The sequence below is a fragment of the Zingiber officinale genome, chromosome 9B, assembly GCF_018446385.1.
Source record: "Zingiber officinale cultivar Zhangliang chromosome 9B, Zo_v1.1, whole genome shotgun sequence".
Lineage (NCBI taxonomy): Eukaryota > Viridiplantae > Streptophyta > Magnoliopsida > Zingiberales > Zingiberaceae > Zingiber > Zingiber officinale.
The window spans coordinates 50,899,785-50,916,885 of record NC_056003.1 but is presented as its reverse complement, the minus strand read 5'-3'; the positions used below and the strand labels follow the sequence as shown (position 1 = coordinate 50,916,885).

General features: G+C 37.0%; 1 protein-coding gene across 1 annotated transcript; it reads right to left on the bottom strand.

Moving 5' to 3' along the window:
- Positions 1-4,478: 4,478 nt before the first annotated feature.
- Positions 4,479-6,117, bottom strand: LOC122025687 (aquaporin TIP4-4-like). The gene is made up of 3 exons (XM_042584526.1): positions 5,956-6,117; positions 5,622-5,866; positions 4,479-4,989 (listed from the first exon to the last, which is right to left on the bottom strand). Exons 1-3 carry the CDS (start codon positions 6,080-6,082, stop codon positions 4,609-4,611), a joined length of 753 nt encoding a protein of 250 aa, XP_042440460.1. The 5' UTR covers positions 6,083-6,117; the 3' UTR covers positions 4,479-4,608.
- Between the last annotated feature and the right edge of the window lie 10,984 nt (positions 6,118-17,101).

Below are 17,101 nucleotides of genomic sequence, written 5' to 3'. Positions count from 1 at the left end.
TACTGCAGGTGAGAGGTACTTACTTTCTTTTGCTATTTCTTACTCTTACACCGCTAGAATTTAGGGAGAACGACTTCTCTTGTACGCTCTACTCTCCCTGGTTAGCCCTTCTAAGCGTACTCCTTCCTTGGGAGAGATCCTCCTCCTAGATTCTTCTCTTGGAAGGCATTAAAACATAAAACCCTAAATTCTGGCCGAACTTGAGCGAGAGGAAGGAGAGAATTCGGCTAGAGAAGAAGAAGAAGATAAAAACTAGGTTTTCATCTCTTCAACTCCCTTTTATACTATGTGGAAGTTGAAGCATCTCTTCACACAACCACCATATAAAATGAATTATTTCATATTGCTCATGTGATGCTTTACCACTACCCTAATGGCAACTTTAACCAATCATATATAAGAGGTCTTGGATTCAATCCTAACCTAAAGTCATTTATAAATCTATTTATTTTTCTTTCTTTTGCTCTTTTGAACTTAAGGAAATTTTACGGGTGTTACAACGACATTGACCATTTGATTTTGACCGCCACATCAGCCGATCTTCGCCACTTTGACTCACTTTTTGGGAGGCCCATCTTTATCACCGTATTACAAGAATTCTCCTCAAGTCTAGTTGAAGGAGGCTATAAGTCTGACTAACTAGACAATTAGTATTTTTTACAACTCTCCTTCTCGACCGCGTGCTCTATTATTTGAGCCACCGCTTGACTTGAACGATTACTGCCTCCTAGATCCAAAGGAAACTAGGTAGATGGAAAAAGTCCTGATGAGTGAAGGTAGGTAAAAAGCCCTAGTGAGTGAAGTTAGGCACTGGGAAGTCCTGGTGAGTGAAGCCAGGTGAAAACCCCTAGTGAGTGAAGGTAGGCAGAGAGAAATCCTAATGAGTGAAGCCAAATGGTGAAAATGCTTGATAAGTGAAGCCATGCATGTGGAAATTCATATAGGTCAAGGCTAATTGGACATCTGATGTTTGAAAGTCCAAGTGGATTATGAAGATTGGACACTTGACACGAGACGGTAAGTCCAACTGGGTCAAAGTTGACCAAACATTTGGCACGAGGAGAAAAGTCCAAGTGGGTTAAAGGATTGACCTGATACTTGATAACAAAGTCTCAGCAGGTCAAAGTTGACTGAATGCTAGGTATGAGGAAGTCCCAATAGATCACAGTTGATCGGATATTGGGCAAGAGAACCCTAGACTTAGTTAGGGTTGAACCCAATTGATCAGTTGATTATTTGTGAGTGCCATCATGTTTGAGTTTAGGTTAGTGTTTGTAATATTTCTTAGTTTTTACACATTTCTTTTTGAAATTTTTCTTAGTTGTATCATTCATCACATCATGATTGTTTGTTCCTTAGTACAAAATTCTAGCACATTTCATCTAGATATTTATGTTGTGTGATTTGGTATGCTAGTATGTCTATCGATCTATACTTTCCTATTCAAATAGCATGACGTGAGCATTATTATTACTAGAAGAATTTTAATGTTGGCCTAGTTTTAGGATCTCTTCACATTATACTTAACTTTGATGGTAGATATTTTTGAAATAGTCATGATTCATAAAACCAAACTGGTACTCTTACTTCTATGGTGACCTCTCAACTACATTTTGGTTACTGGATAAATTTAGATCATGCAAGCTCATTTGGAAAAATCAATCCCTAAAAAAAATGATGAATGAAGGTTTGTTTAAGTTTGATACTTTGCAAACATTCAAAGAAAAAAAAATAAGGGATAAAAAAATAGTTATCGTGAGTAGAAACTAGTAATTCACCCCTTTGAGACCGAGTTATGTTACTGGGGAAATGAATGATATGTTTCTCTTGATACTGAGTATTCCTTTGAGACCTTGTGTAGACGATGCATAACATTTTTGTGGGGAACAAACCTTGCGTGTAGCAGGTAAGTGCCTATCGCTGGAAGTACGAGGAACACAGTTAAATGAAAAATTGACTAGGCTTAGAGATTGACACTTGAGAAAGTTAAGCCACTTATCACACTGAGTAAGGAGAACTTCTATTTAGGCCACACTCAAATAATTTTTGTATCATGCTCATCAATGAAACTATATGATAGGTTTATATTGATTCATTAGGGATTATTACATGCTATCCACGCACATAAATCTAGATTGCGGGTTTTGCTTGAGGGCAAACAAAGATTTAAGTCTGGGGTGTGATGTGCATAGATTATTTCATTAGCATAATCTATGTTTATTGCACCCTATTTCATTATAATGTCATACATCCATTATATTCTATTCAGAGATCTGCTCTTTGCTTATTTTGATTGATAAGACACGATTTAGAGCAAAAACGGAGCTTAAATGAAGTTTAGAGCTTTCAGAGTGTCTGGGCCGTGTGGAACTCACACGGGTATGTGAAAATCAAGTTTTTCAATGTTCTGGCCATGTGGAATCCACACGGCTGTGTGGAGGCCATGTGGGGGTCGTGTGGAGGCTGTGTGGAATCCACACAGTCCTGTGAAAGTCGTGGGGAATTTTTAGCACTGTAGGTTGAAACTAAAATGGGCATAACTTTGTGCTCGGTTGGAGTTATGGGTTGTTCTTTATATCAAATGTAGATAACTTCAAGATCTACAACTTTTCTGAAAACTTTAACCAGAGAAAACCCCATCTTGATAGTCTAAAAGATGATGTAAGGAGACATAGCCATGTAGAGTCATGCGAAGGGCCATGCAAGGGGTGTGTGAGATCCACACGACCGTGCAACACTTCCAGAGAGTAAGCAGTGGTTGGCCGTGTGAGCCAAAAACTTGTTACGTCATCGCAAGTGCACGGTTACATCATCAGTAATACAAAAGATTATCGATCCCACAGGGATTATTGATTAAGCACTAGTTAACTTTGCACAGTGAATTATCTAGGCAATCTAAAATGGTTCGCAAATGCTAGAGAGAAAGAAAAGAGAGGAGAGACAGCAAAAAGCGTAAGTAAATGAAGGGGAATAGATACTAGGATTTGGGGTTCGTTGTGATGCTAGTTAATGTCCCTATGCATTGTTCATCTCCCTAACTCTATGTTTACACTCGTGTAGGAGTTCTAACTAGAGTTCGATACAACCCCATGAAGATTGCACTGAAGAGTCTACCCAAGTTCTAACGCCATTAAGTAGAAGAGGTAATTTAGGAAGTTCGATTATAGGACCATCCTTTTGTCACAAGGGCCCTTGGTCCACGTTCCTAGATTACACAAGTCACTTTCTAATAGTAGATTAATGCAATTGAGTAGACGAGGTAATTTAGGAAGTCCGATTATAGGGCTATCCTTCTATCACCAGGGCCTTCGGTCCACGTTCCTAGATTACACAGATTACTTCCTAACATTAATTTGGGAGAACCCTCTAAACTCTAATTAATCTTCCTAACAAGGATCAATCCCTATGTTAAGATCTTTTGACTCTAGAAATTAGTTAAGTATCAATGTCCTCTATCACAAAGGACATAATATGTCCAATTGAATGAGTATCCTTCTGTCACAAGGATCCCCCGGTTATCCAATCTAATAACAACCTTAACATAAAGATAAATCCCTTATATCTACATGAATTATCCTCACACATATTTCGTCAAACACATACAAGGCACAATACACAATAAAATATTATATAAACACTTCATGGTATAGGAAAAATATCCAAATACATAGTTCATACATCATAACACATCACACCTACTTCCTACATCCTAGATTTGGAGATCTACTCCATTACAAGGGAATTACAACAAAAGACAATAAGTAAAACAATCTACAACTTAATACATGGAGATAGAAGAGAACATCTTTGAGGCGTAGCGTCCTTGGAAGCGCTCTTTTGCCCTGGAGGAGGACGGATCGAGGAAGATGGAAGATCTAGGACCTCCCCAAAGGGGAGAACCCTTCCCCATGCATTGGGGAGGAGCCCCAAGCGAAAGATGAGTGAAAAGGGGAGAAAAATCCCTTTTATAGAGCAGGGCACGGGCACCACACGACCCGTGACACGATTGTATGGCCTCCACATGGCCTCCTTATGTTGGACCCCTTGGGCGACCCAACTGGCAACCCATTTGGCGGTCCTTTGGGCAGCCCAACTGGCGGCCCCTTATGTCGTCGACCGATGATCCTCGGTCGTGCCGTTACTCACTAGGTCTTCCCACCCTTGGCCAGTGGATTTTTGCCTTCCCCAAGATTCGAACTCTAGACCTCTAGGCTAAGTACTAGAGTTTATGAATCCACTGGCCAGGGGTGGGAAGACCTAGTGAGTAACGGTACGACCGAGGATCGTCGGTCGACGACATAAGGGGCCGCCAGTTGGACCGCCCAAGGAGTTGAGGGGTCGGGTCATTACAAATATTCATTTAGCAAAAATTAGTACTGTAGTATTAGAATAAAAATATATGTATATTTTAAAATTAAATTTAAGATTTTATTCAAATTAAAGTGCCATTAATTAGCACTTTTTTTTAAAAAAAAATATATCCAACTTATTTTCATTACTAGTGCAACTATAAATCTAACATTAATTTGATAAAGGAAAACATACACAACAATTTATTCACTAGATAAAACACACTATCTCATCTCAAGCTTTCACTAATTCAGCTCCTTAGAAATCATCAGAGTGTCTTGGAAGAGGCACATGAGTCGATCTTACCATGAACACTTGGTCGTAGAAGATCCCGGCTAGGCTACCGCCGACGAGCGGCCCGACCCAATAAATCCAATGGCCCGTCCAATTCCAATTAACTAATGCCGGTCCAAATGACCTGGCTGGGTTCATTGATGCACCGGAAAATTGACCACCGGCAAGAACATTGGCTCCAACCACTAGACCCACCAGTAAGGCCCCAAGTCCGACCGGGATGACCTTCTTTGGATCCACCATGGTGCCGTAGACCGAAAAGAGAAGAGAGAAAGTGAGGACAATCTCCATTATCACTCCTTGGAGCGCACCTATTCCGGTAGCCAAAGTGTGGATTGGTGGGTCCTACATTTCAACGATATTCATGTGCATGCTTAAAAAAATTATTAATAAATAAATAAAGGACTATGAAACATAAAAATAATTTAATTAATATATAGATGTGAAAGGTAAAGCGAAGAACTAGTGAAGGTACAATAATTTTAATAATGTGGACATGAGACAGCAATGCCAGCTATCAAGTTCTTTTGGTTCATGAAAAATCTATTCAAATAAATTTCAAAATTGTTGTAGTAGTTTTAAATAAAAAATATTTTAATAATTTTAACATTAGTCAAGAGGACTCAAATACGGATTAAAATTATTCAAATACTATTTAAAGGATATTATGGCACATGAAATTTCGATTAATATGATTCTAAGAGGAATCGGATCACATTGGATGATGTTTATATACCGTTTTATTCTATATTACAAGATACTATTTCAATCCTGACTTTTATATTATATCATAATAACTTTACTAATTTAGATAAGAATATTTTTAAAATATAAGATGCCCTTTTTATTTTTATTAAGTTTTTATGATAATAAAAAAATGCCTTTTGATTTTTTTTATCCTAAAAAACTATTAGTTAATTTAGAAAAATCATTTTTTGGGGGTAAAATAAATACTATAAATTGAAAGAATGTATTACGAGTCCGCCGGTGAGGAATTTGAGGAGGAAGCAGGCGACGGTGGAGCCGAGCAGCTGCGCCGCCATGTAAAGAACTGACCGGACGACGCTGATGTTGCCCCCCAGCGCCAGCCCCAGGGTCACTGCTGGGTTCAGATGGCCGCCGGAGATGTGCAGTCCCGCTGAGATCATCACCGCCACCACCAGCGCGTGCGCAATCGCCACAGCCGTCAGCCCCATGATCGACTCCCCTCCCGACATCTTCTCTGCTCGTATAGCAAATTAAACAACGTCGCACTTTTAGTTAATTAGTTAATTGATTTAGAGAGGAGGGGGATCGGCGAGTTGTGTTCACCGGCGGTCATTGCTGAACCAACTCCGGCGAAGACAAAGAGGAAGGTGAGGACGACCTCGGCGAGCACGGCACGGATGGTGCCGGGCTCCACCGCCTCCCGGTGGTCTCCCAAAGCGATCTTGGCCATGGTTAATGGAGAGTGGTGAGTGCTTGGGCTTTATAGCCTCCTAAGGCAAATGGCTGGAGGAGAAACGCTAAGATAGTTTTTACAATTTTAAAATTTGGAAAAAAATTAATTATTTTTTTTTTAAAAAAATATCAAAATATGGAACGATTAAAAAGGCATCGTTTTTATTTTTAATCGAACGATGCTCCACTTCACCACCAGTCTTATCCTACATCACTGTCAGTCTGTCACATTTTATTTCTCAAAATTATTCGTATTTGTGATGTCAATATACCAATCATGAATCCGTAGCAGTATAACATAAATATTTCAACTTTAATTATTATTAATAAACTATGTTGTAGAATTCATTACTGCTACAATATAGGTACTTCATCTCTAATTAATATTAATTAATTATATTATAATAATATTTTGACTCTAATAAAATATTATGGGTATTGTAGCAACTATAATTTTTAGCTAGTGTAATATGAAGACTTTATCACTAATTAAATTTTAAAGATATATGTGGTAAAATATTATATTTAACACTTCTTCGTTGTGTTGGGCTGTAAGTTGAATTTAAATTCCGTGTAAGTTTTAAATTTAATTAAGTCCCCTAAAATCTCCGACAACAGATTATTTATAACAGTGGGTTCATCACCACATGGTCGCTTGTCTCAATCACAGACGCTGTCACACAGTAAATAGTACGCAGTGGATCAGCACCTTATATCTATAAAATATGATAAATTTTTTTATTGAAATCAATTTATGATTATTATCTAGAACTATTATATTTATCATCATTAGAAATGTTAAATAGTTTTTACTATGTTAAAATTTGGAAAAAGAATTTAATTTTTTTTTTAAAAAAATGATAGAAGACATATTGCAGGTAAGTTAATTGAGGAAAGTACAGTCAGAAATTATTAAGAATTCATATAATGATATCTTGTCTTCTTCTAGCTCAATTGTACTATTTATTCACGTGAATGAAAGGAAACAAAAAAAAGTGAAATTATAGGGCAATTGCCTTTTAAAAAAAAACAAACAATGGATATTTATATAATGATAAAATATTCTTACTTGTCTATATGATTTGGTAATTTACTGAATTTATATTTATTTTCAAAATACCCCTTTGATTTGAAACTATATATCTATATTGAACTAGAATTTCTTCATATGAGCTACTAAATTGTCACCCCTACTATCGAACGAAAAATACATTTACATCCTAAAATAGGTATCCATAATCTTGTAACACCGGCAATCTCTAAAACTCACAATCTTGGTCAATTGTCTTACCATTTGTGTAACACTAAAGAAAACTTTTCATATGTAGGTTTTCTTGATCCTCTATTAAACAAAAGTGTTTAATGTCCAAAGTTGCATAGTACTCAATCTTAATCATTGTAGATGCATTCCTAACTCCCGGCCAACACTTTTTTTCATATGTTAAAATTTTTTACTTGTTAAAATGTAAAGCTCTATCAGTGAATTTTAACTAAAATTCACTAATGGATTTAGACATATCAAATACATTGAATTTTGGCCAAAAGTATAGATTTAGTTTATCAAATTCATTCCAAACTAGGATCCATGCCTTCTATGGATTCTCTTGAGTGTGGCCTTGCCCATCAACTTTGATTCTAAACCCTATTTAAACTCCTCTAATTTTATTGAAAAAATTTAGCCTGAGTGATTGATGGACTTGTGTTTATTATATTCACTCTAAAACAAGACTTATATATTTTTGACACTCTCTTGAGTTTGGCCATGTTGAGTTATTAGTAAGTTTTAGTCAAAATTTATTGATGAATTTAAGTTTATCAAATTCATTCTAAACTAGGCCCTATGTCTTCTAAGGAATTTTCAGAGTATTATTATGCCTATCAATCTTGAGCATGATAGATAATAGTTCTGCAACAATTTTAAATTGTTATCTTTTAATATCAAAGATAGTAGTTTTACAACATTTAAAAATTATTATCTTTAGATACTTTTGACAACAGTTAATCACTGTAATCTTTCTTGAGGATATCATTGTTAGATGATGGTTCGACAACAATTTAAAATCGTTGTCTTTAATTACTTTTCATAACATTCTAAAAACTGTTGTTTATTTTGATTAGAAAATATTTTGACAACAATTAAAAATTGTTGTCTTTGAATTGTTTTCTCAATATTTTAAAATCCTTGTCTTTAATCATTTTTTCCAATAGTTAAAAATTGTTATCTTTGTAAGAAAAATCGTTATCTATTTACAATATATAAGATAATAATTAAATATAAAAAAGTAATCAATCAAAAATAAAATATTTACTACATTCAATCCATAGCTATGCTTATGTTCAAGATCTCAAAATTAACTATACACATATGGATTGGAAGATAATGTAGCTATGTAAAAGAAATAAAAAATATACCAACTAAGATCTACAAAATTAACTGTACATATCTCAATAGAGGGTTAACTATAAATAGCTCAAAAGAAAAGACTACAAGCAAAAAGATAATACAGGGCATCCCATCAAAGATCTTGGAAGTTGGAAGAAAAGAAAGTGTTAGAAGAACAACTTTAGCAACAAAGGATGCTCTCTCTGTTACCTTCCCTAGTAATATCACTTGCATCACGTACAAGCTTACTTTGTTCAGATTCATGGATACCTATCAAACAACCAAAATTTGAGAAACCCTAACCAACAAATCCTGATCATGTAAAACAAGTTAAAATTACATCAGTAAGGGTCCTTTTAGTTTGAGCAACAAAAAAAGGCAATAGTATTTAAAATTCAAAAAATAAGGTAACAAAAATGCTCCAAATCTACATCATATGAACAACAATATTACCACTTTTAGTCTTTTAAGAATATTGTCAAATTGGGAAGTATCAAATGCCTAGTTATTAGAAATATTATCCAAACTAATTCCTACATATGAATTATTAATTAAATAATCTCAAAACTACAAGAGATTTTTTACAAATTTATTAAAATAATCACTATTCTAATTAGAGAATCATTGATAACAGTTGTGTCCTGCTTGTTTTTCACTCTAATATGACCCTTAATTCCTTACTTTTCTTTGCTAAGGCCTTCACATTCTTCCTAACCCTACAAGAAGTTAGAAGAAAGCATAAATAAACTACACAGGAAGATGCCTTTAGCAAAAGTAATGCCTATGCATGGTGACCAACATACATAATTATATGGTTCAACTATTTAAATGCATGTTTCTTATTTCTTGCGGAGACCGGCAAGAGGGGGGTGAATTGCTGAAAACAAAATTTAAACTATACCCTCCTCGTACTTTCAACTCAGTTAGTGCAATAGTTAACAAAATAATAAAACAGTAAAAAAAAACATAGAAAAATTAACCTGGTTACAACCAAGAAGGTTGTTAATCCAGGGCAATAGAAGCGCACTAAAAGAAACTCTCCTTTCCTGAAGGCGGAGAAGCCTTTTACACTTTCAACACTACAGATTGAATGCTTGAGTTGTTGATTCATTCCTAGCTCCAGGGGCCTTTATATAGCTCCTGGAAAGTCTATCCCGAGGGTCCAAGGCGCCTCCGGCTCGGTCAACGGATAAAACTTTATCCGCAGCGCAAATGGTCAAATCTGACCTGTTGAAGGCGCCTCCAATCAGGCTGAAGACGCCTCCAGCCTGGCTGAAGGCGCTTTCAACCTGGTTGAAGGCGCCTTCAAGCTGGAGGCGCCTCCAGTCAGGTTGGAGGCACCTCCAAGCTGGTAACTCAGCTCCTTTGACTTCGTTTCCAGCTTGTTGCGACTTCCGATGCTCCGATCTTTTGGGTGATTGTGGCCAACCGAAATAGGGATCACCCGAACCCAATTTCCGGCCTTCTTCGAGCAGCCTTCCGTCCCGGCTTAACGTCCCTCGAACGTCGCGCACGCTCTTCACGCCCACCGGAGTACTCTTCCGCAGCTCTCTCGTCCTTCGGACGCACCGAGCCCGTCGGCTCCCTTCCCGTGCCGTCCTTCTCGCTAGCTGCGTCTTCCGCTCGACTTCCTGTGTTCCTAAGCTCCTGCACACTCAGACACAGGGATCAAATACAACGCAGGACCTAACCAACTTGGTTGATCACATCAAAACTACCACGGGGTCCAACAATCTTCCCCTTTTTGATGTGCATCAACCCAAGTACAAGTTAGGGACAACATAGACATAAATAGAAATTTTAAATGTAAATTACTAGACTAACAGGTTAAGTTTAATTTTGCAATAAATAAAATTGCAACACCTTAACATTTAAAATTTTATCTCCCCCTTGTTTAACTTCCCTTTGAACTTGTACCTTTCTCTCCCCCTTTGATCACAGCAAAAATAGGGTTAAGAGAATATGAAACAAATAACTTAAGTTAAGTGAAAAAAAATTTCTAAAAAAAAAAAAATAAAGAATTCCAAAAAAAATTTCTAAGTCAATATAAAAAAATAAATTTCTAAGTCAAAATAATTTTTTCTAAAAAATTTCTTAGTCAAATTTTTGAATTTTCAGAAAAAAATTTTTCTATCTCAATATGAATTAAAAAAAATTCTAAGTCAAAATGAATTTTTCCCAAAAGAAATTCTAAGTCAAATTTTTGAATTTTCAGAAAAAATTTTCTAAGTCAATAAAAAATTTCTAAGTCAATATTTTTTTTTATTTTCACAATCTGACTTTTTAGAATTTTAAAAAGATTTAAAAACTTTTAAAGCATTATTTGATTCTAGTTTAATGCTTTTTCAAAAAAGTTAATTAAACATTTTCTTCCAATATTTTAGCTTCCAGGTCGTGGCGAGGCACTAGGCCTTCTTGGTTATTGGAGGAACAACCACTTCCTTAGACAAAGCTTCCATAAAGAATTTCAATGTTTAATTCTCTCACTTTAAGCTTTTAATTTTTGAAAATTTAATTAAGCACAGATTTTGGAACCCAATAGAGGTTCCTTCCTACAGGATTATTCAAAAATCTAGGGGGTACATAGTTTCTTGGTATTTTTCTAAGTTGACTTTGATGCTTCCTTATATACCAATTTAATTTACCATAAGTTCTAATTTTTGACTTTGGAAATTTCTTTAAGCATGCATCATTTTTCAATTTTTCAATTTCTAATTTTAAATTTTCATTTTCTGATTTTAGATGATCATACATTTCTAACGGGCATGCTCTTGCTAAGTTCAACTTTAGTTCAACATTCTCTTTTTCTAATTGATCTAACTCTTTAGAAAGAGACTTGATAAATTTGAAAGATTGAGTTGGGGTTAGATTGCGTACCTTACTTACCTGGTCTGGTGACGCTCCCCCTTCACTGTTGCTTTCTTCTTCTGATGTTCCTCTCCCTTCATCGATGCTCATCTCTGAGCTGGACGTTTCTTCTTTCTGATGGTTGGCCATCAGTGCTAGTCCCGAGAATTCTTCGACTTCCGATTCGGAGGATGACGAATCATCTCACGTTGCCTTTAGGTTCTTGTGTTTGGAGGGTTCTGGCTTCTTGTATTTTGGCTTTTCCCTTTCTTTCTCCTTTCTCTTTAGCTTTGGGCAGTCATCTTTGATGTACCCCTCTTCGTTGCAGTTGTAACAGCGAACAGTCCTCTTCTTTCGATGTTGCCTCTGCGATTTAAATTTGTTAGTACTAAAAAATTTATTGAAGCGTCTTACCAGTAGTGCCGCTTCGGATTCGTCGACTGAGGCTTCGGAGTCAGAATTGTTCATCTTTGCCTTTAAGGCAATGTTCTGACTTGTCTTCTCTGCTCCGATGGGTTCTGAAACTCGAGATTCGTGAAGTTCAAAAGTGGAAAATAATTGTTCTAAAGTACTTACCTCGAGGTCCTTAGAGATGTAATACGCATCTACTAAGGAAGCCCACTCTGGAGTTCTAGGGAAGGTGATCCTGTCCGAATGCTGAATCAACGGACGCTGGGCACGGGGCGCTTTTCGACTGTTGACGTGGATCTTCGCCTGGTAACACGAAGCTCCGGTGAACCTGCACAAAAAGTCGAGCCGGGAAGGGGTTCCCGGCGGCGACCCTCCGACGCTCAAGTCAGGCGAAGCTCAAGAGAGAAAAAGTGGCTCCAAAACTCATCGAAAGCGTACCTCCGGCGAAGAATGAGGGCCTTTACATAGGGCAGCAAAGAAGTGAGTGTACACCTACCGAAGTGTACACGTGTCCATGGCCCATACCCCAGTAAGGGCTTGTAAGTGAGCTTCCCTAACCCATACTGCTACAGTCTCAGCATGTCCTCGATGGGACAGCGGAATCCCCTGTCACAAGATTTGGAGCATGGCCTACACGTGAAACATACCTGCTGTCAGAAAAAGACGTCCCTTGTCCTTTTCCCCCTTGCTCCAGATCTGGCGTTCGGGCGGACAGCTCCCCCAACATCCGGCCGGACATATGCGGTGGTTTACTTGGGGAGATTCTCCCTCACGTGCTTTGTGGAGACTATTAGCAGTATGTTACCTTATGGCTTTGGTCGAGCGTGCAGTCCGCTCGGCCCTGCGACCTTTTCCACTGAGCGCCGGAACCCTGATTTCGACAAGGCGCCTTTAACCATCAGCCGAAAATCATCCGGTCGGCCAGCCGATCGGACCCATCCCTCTCCGGACGTTCGATTCCACCGGACGGCCGGCCGGTCGTCCGGTCGGACCCAGCCCTTTCCGGATGGACAACTGCCACTTTGACTTCCACGTGGCGTTGACTCCACAAGGCGAGGTCCCCTGTTCTCACTACTGGATCAGAAGGCGTTGAGCGCGTACCGCATAGAGTCCCGGTTGGTTACCTCTTCTCCAAGGTTCGTTAGTTGCGTTATCAACTCCTTGATTCTCGCTTGGAGTTGCGCTACCTTCTCGCCTTGGTTCATCCGGAGGTTCGTTAACTGGTTCCGGAGGATGTCGCACTTTGCTAGCTTCGCTTCGGAAGTACCTTCGTGAAGCTCCAGGAATTTCTCCCAGAGATCTTTCGCTGAGTCGTAGCTTCCGATTCGATTTACCTCCTGCGGCGCCAGCACACTGAGTAGGTGGAACTTTGCCTTTCCGTTGGCGACGAAATCGGCTTGCTCCTTCTTGCTCCATGTGTTTTCTTCTTTGTCTTTCGGTGCTGCAAAACCATATTTCATTGTAATAAGAATATCAAAATCCGTTTTAAAAAATACCTCCATTTTGTGCTTCCATGTGGCGAAGTTGTTAGAGTGTATACTAAAAGCCTAGCTTTTGGTATGAACATTTATCTAGAAATAAGAATCACATTGGTCAAATGTCTACATTTATGATAAATGTAGTTGCTCAATTAATTTATATTGTAGATAACATGGTGTGTGGTGTCACACACAGAAGATCATGTTATCGGTTCCTTATAAATTATAAACAGTGGCTCACGACCAAGATGGAAAGGAACAAACCATTGGAAGGTCGTAGTGTAATTAGGTATTAGTTTATCTTAACTATATAATTACACAAGTACACTTAGAGTGTATTGAGTAGGACCATTTGAGGTCGTTCCTTTTATACTGACTTTATAAAGGAACAAAGACCTCAGTTATTATGGAAGTGTGTGCTCTTAATCCTAATATAATAACAAGCACATATATTTGATATTTATTTCTTTAATTTATCAATGGGTGAGATTTAGTTCAATAAATCAATAAGCCCGATAAGTTGGGAAATGATATCACTTATAGTGTGTGTTGTTGATTATAGAAGGAAACTATGTCCTAGTGATCTAGGTTGAGAATGTCCCCAAGAGGAGCTCATAAGGATTGTCATGTTAAACCCTGCAGGTGGACTTTGTCCGACATGACGATGAAGTTGAGTGGTACTACTCTTGGAGCTAGATATTAATTAAGTGAGTTGTCAGTAACTTAATTAGTGGACATTTGTTATCTTAAACACAGGGAGACTAACACACTCATGATAAGAAGGAGCCCAAAATGTAATTTGGGATTGGTGCGGTAGTTCAATAATAGTTCTCTAGTGGAATGAATTATTATTGATAAAATTAAGTTGTGTGTTCGGGGCGAGCACGGGATGCTTAATTTTATCGGGAGACCAAAACCAATTCCTCCTCTCGGTCCCTATCGTAGCCTCTTAATTATAGAGTACTATACCCACCTATACCCACCTTCTTACCCATCCTATAGGGGCCGACCAAGCTAGCTTGGAGACCAAGCTAGGGCCGGCCATGGGTATGTTCATGGGTGAATTCATGTGGTCGTCCCTATTAAAATAAAAAGGAATTTTAATTTTAAAATTTTTCTTATGTGGATAATATAATTTAAAAGAGAGTTTAAAAATTTAAATCCTTCCTTTTATAAGATTCTACAAAAGATTAAGAGAAGAGTTAAAATCTCTTTCCTTATTTGTAGATTAAAGGTTGATTTTAATTTTGGTAAAAACTTTCCTTTTAATTATATTCATGATTTAAAAGAAAGTTTGAAAATTAAAAATTCTCTTTTATTAGTTTCTACAAAAGATTAAGAAAAGATTTAATATCTTTCCTTATTTGTAGATTGAAAGGAGATTTTAATTTTTAGAGATAACTTTCCTTTTTGGAAATTATCCACATGTTTAAAAGAAAGATTTTAATTTATAAAATTTATTTTTATTAACCAATCATGAAGGGATTAAAATTATTGGAGAAATTTTTATAAATTTCTAGAAACAAATTAGGAAGTTTTAATTTTTGTTTTAATTAAAACTCTCCTTGTTTTGGGGAGAAGAGTGGCCGACCATTATAATTTGAAAAGAGAAAATTATTTTAATTAAATAAATTTTCCTTTTCAATGGCAAAAGAATTAAGGAAGTTTTTATTAAATTTTCCTTATTTGCCAAGACCAAGGATTATAAAAGAGGGGGTAGAGGAGGCTTCAAGGTGAACAACTCTATTCTATTTTTCCTCTCTTTTCTCCTTGGGTGTGGCCGGCCCTTTCTTTCCTCTCCTCTCCTTTGTGTGGCCGAAACCTTCTCATGGTGGAGATAGCTTTGGTGGCCGGATCTAAGAAGGAGAAGAAGGAGAGAAAAGAAGCCTCTTTTCTAGCATCCCTTGGAGCATGGTGGTGGTGGCCGAACCTCTTCATCCTAGGAGAAGTTTTGATGGCCGAAACTTGTAAGGAAGAAGAAGGTGCTTGGTGGTTCTCATCTCGGAAGATCGTTGCCCACACAACGTCCGAGGTTAGAAGAGGAATACGGTAGAAGATCAAGAGGTCTTTCTAAAAGGTATAACTAGTAATTTTTCTTTCCGCATCATACTAGTTATTTTTGGAAATAATACTAAATACAAGAGGCATACGATTCTAGAGTTTCAAATTTGTTTTCGATATAGTGTTCTTTTGTTTTTCTTTTCCTTGTGATTTGATTGTTCTTTTCGGTTAACCTAAAGTTATTTTAGGAAATTAAATATTAGCTTTCCATAAAAGGTTTTGTCTAGTCGGTGGTGGTTGCTCCCATATCCAAGAAGGTCATGTGCCTCGCCACGTCAGTACTGGGAACCAATTATGGAAATTAATATTTAATGGAATTAATAACTTAAGGTGATTTGGGTCGAACGTGTTAAGTTCCGCAGGAGACCCAAGCCAAAACCTAAAAGAACGAATAGATTAAGTTTTGGATCAAACGTGTTAAGTTCCGCAGGTGATCCAAAATTTAATTTAAAAGAACACATGGTAGCTAGGAAAAGGTTCAAACCTTTGTACAAAATTTTTGTACAGTGGAACCTCTAGGTTTTCCGAGTAGCAACCAACAATTGGTATCAGAGCTAGGGTTTTACATCTGTGTATTTGGTATTAGTTTAATTATGCACATGTCATACATAATTTAGGCAGGTTAATAGTAGGATGTGCTAACTTTGTGGATGCAATATCCAACTATTATGGCTTATAGTTATTATGTGTGTGATTGGACCCTTGGACATGTCAAGGGCATTTTATTGTGTGTGCATGATTGTATTATAAAATACAGCAGGAGCTGTATTTAGTTTTATTAGGATTTTATTTTTGATCTAGTTACATGTACATTCCTTTTATGGAATATAGGATCGATGGATGTAAATTTTATTTTATGTTCGATCTAGTACATTCCTTCGAGGAATATAGGATCAAAATGTAAAATTCTATTTATGTCGCGGATCGAATCTTGCAAAGCGTGGAACCTTCTAAGGACCAGAGGCGCAGCGAAACTAGGAGCAAGATGGATGCGACAGCTAGACCCGGTGGCAAATATGGCAGCGACTTGGGATGACAACACACGGAGGATAACAAGAGATAAAAGCCATAATAGTTGAAAATTAGATTTTCTATTTATTGCTTTTATATTGTCTGTGTGCATGTTAGTTTACATATTTAGTAGGCTAGCATAGTTAAAATTCCTCATTTATAAATAACTAAGTGGGAGAGGGATTTTTAAGTAAATCCCATGGTCTCCATTACTGGTTTGTAAGTGATACAAACAAGTTTGCGCGTTGGCTCTGAGTGCCTTCCTCCATAACGGATGAGCTTGTTTGTGGATCACTAGAACAGACTTCCATTTTTGGATGACTATAGGAAGTTAATTAAGAGCGTGTGATCTTCCCCAACGGAAGGGGCATAATCTTATTAATGGACTTCGTGTCAAGAAATGGTATACACTTAGACACATCTAATAGTATCCTCCCCATCGGAGTCATTGCTATTATTTGTGTGACTAAATGATACCAACTATTAATTTTATTTGTCAAAAAGTTAGGTTGACAAGATAATAAAATTAATGGGTTAAAACCCTCCTTTTACAAATGTTGAATTTGTATACGTCCACACTAACGTGGCATGCAAAATTCACGGTGTTTGAGGTATTGGTGAATTTAAATAATATTATTTGAGGAATCAATATTTTTTTAAATTCAAAAATTTTTGACCAAATATTTGATCAAAGACAGATCAACTATTAATTTTATTCGTCATAAAATAAAGTTGACGAGATAATAAAATTAATGAATAAAATCTCCTCTTCGATTTTGTATACACAAAATTCATGGAAATTTTAAGGAGTTGATCTTGACCAAAT

Coding starts and splice junctions, on each gene's coding strand:
- LOC122025687 (XM_042584526.1), bottom strand. CDS start 6,082: ATGGCCAAGATCGCTTTGGGAGACCACCGGGAGGCGGTGGAGCCCGGC. Junction 5,867..5,955: donor TGGTTCAGCAATGACCGCCG/GTGAACACAACT, acceptor CTATACGAGCAG/AGAAGATGTCGGGAGGGGAG. Junction 4,990..5,621: donor AATTCCTCACCGGCGGACTC/GTAATACATTCT, acceptor GTTGAAATGTAG/GACCCACCAATCCACACTTT.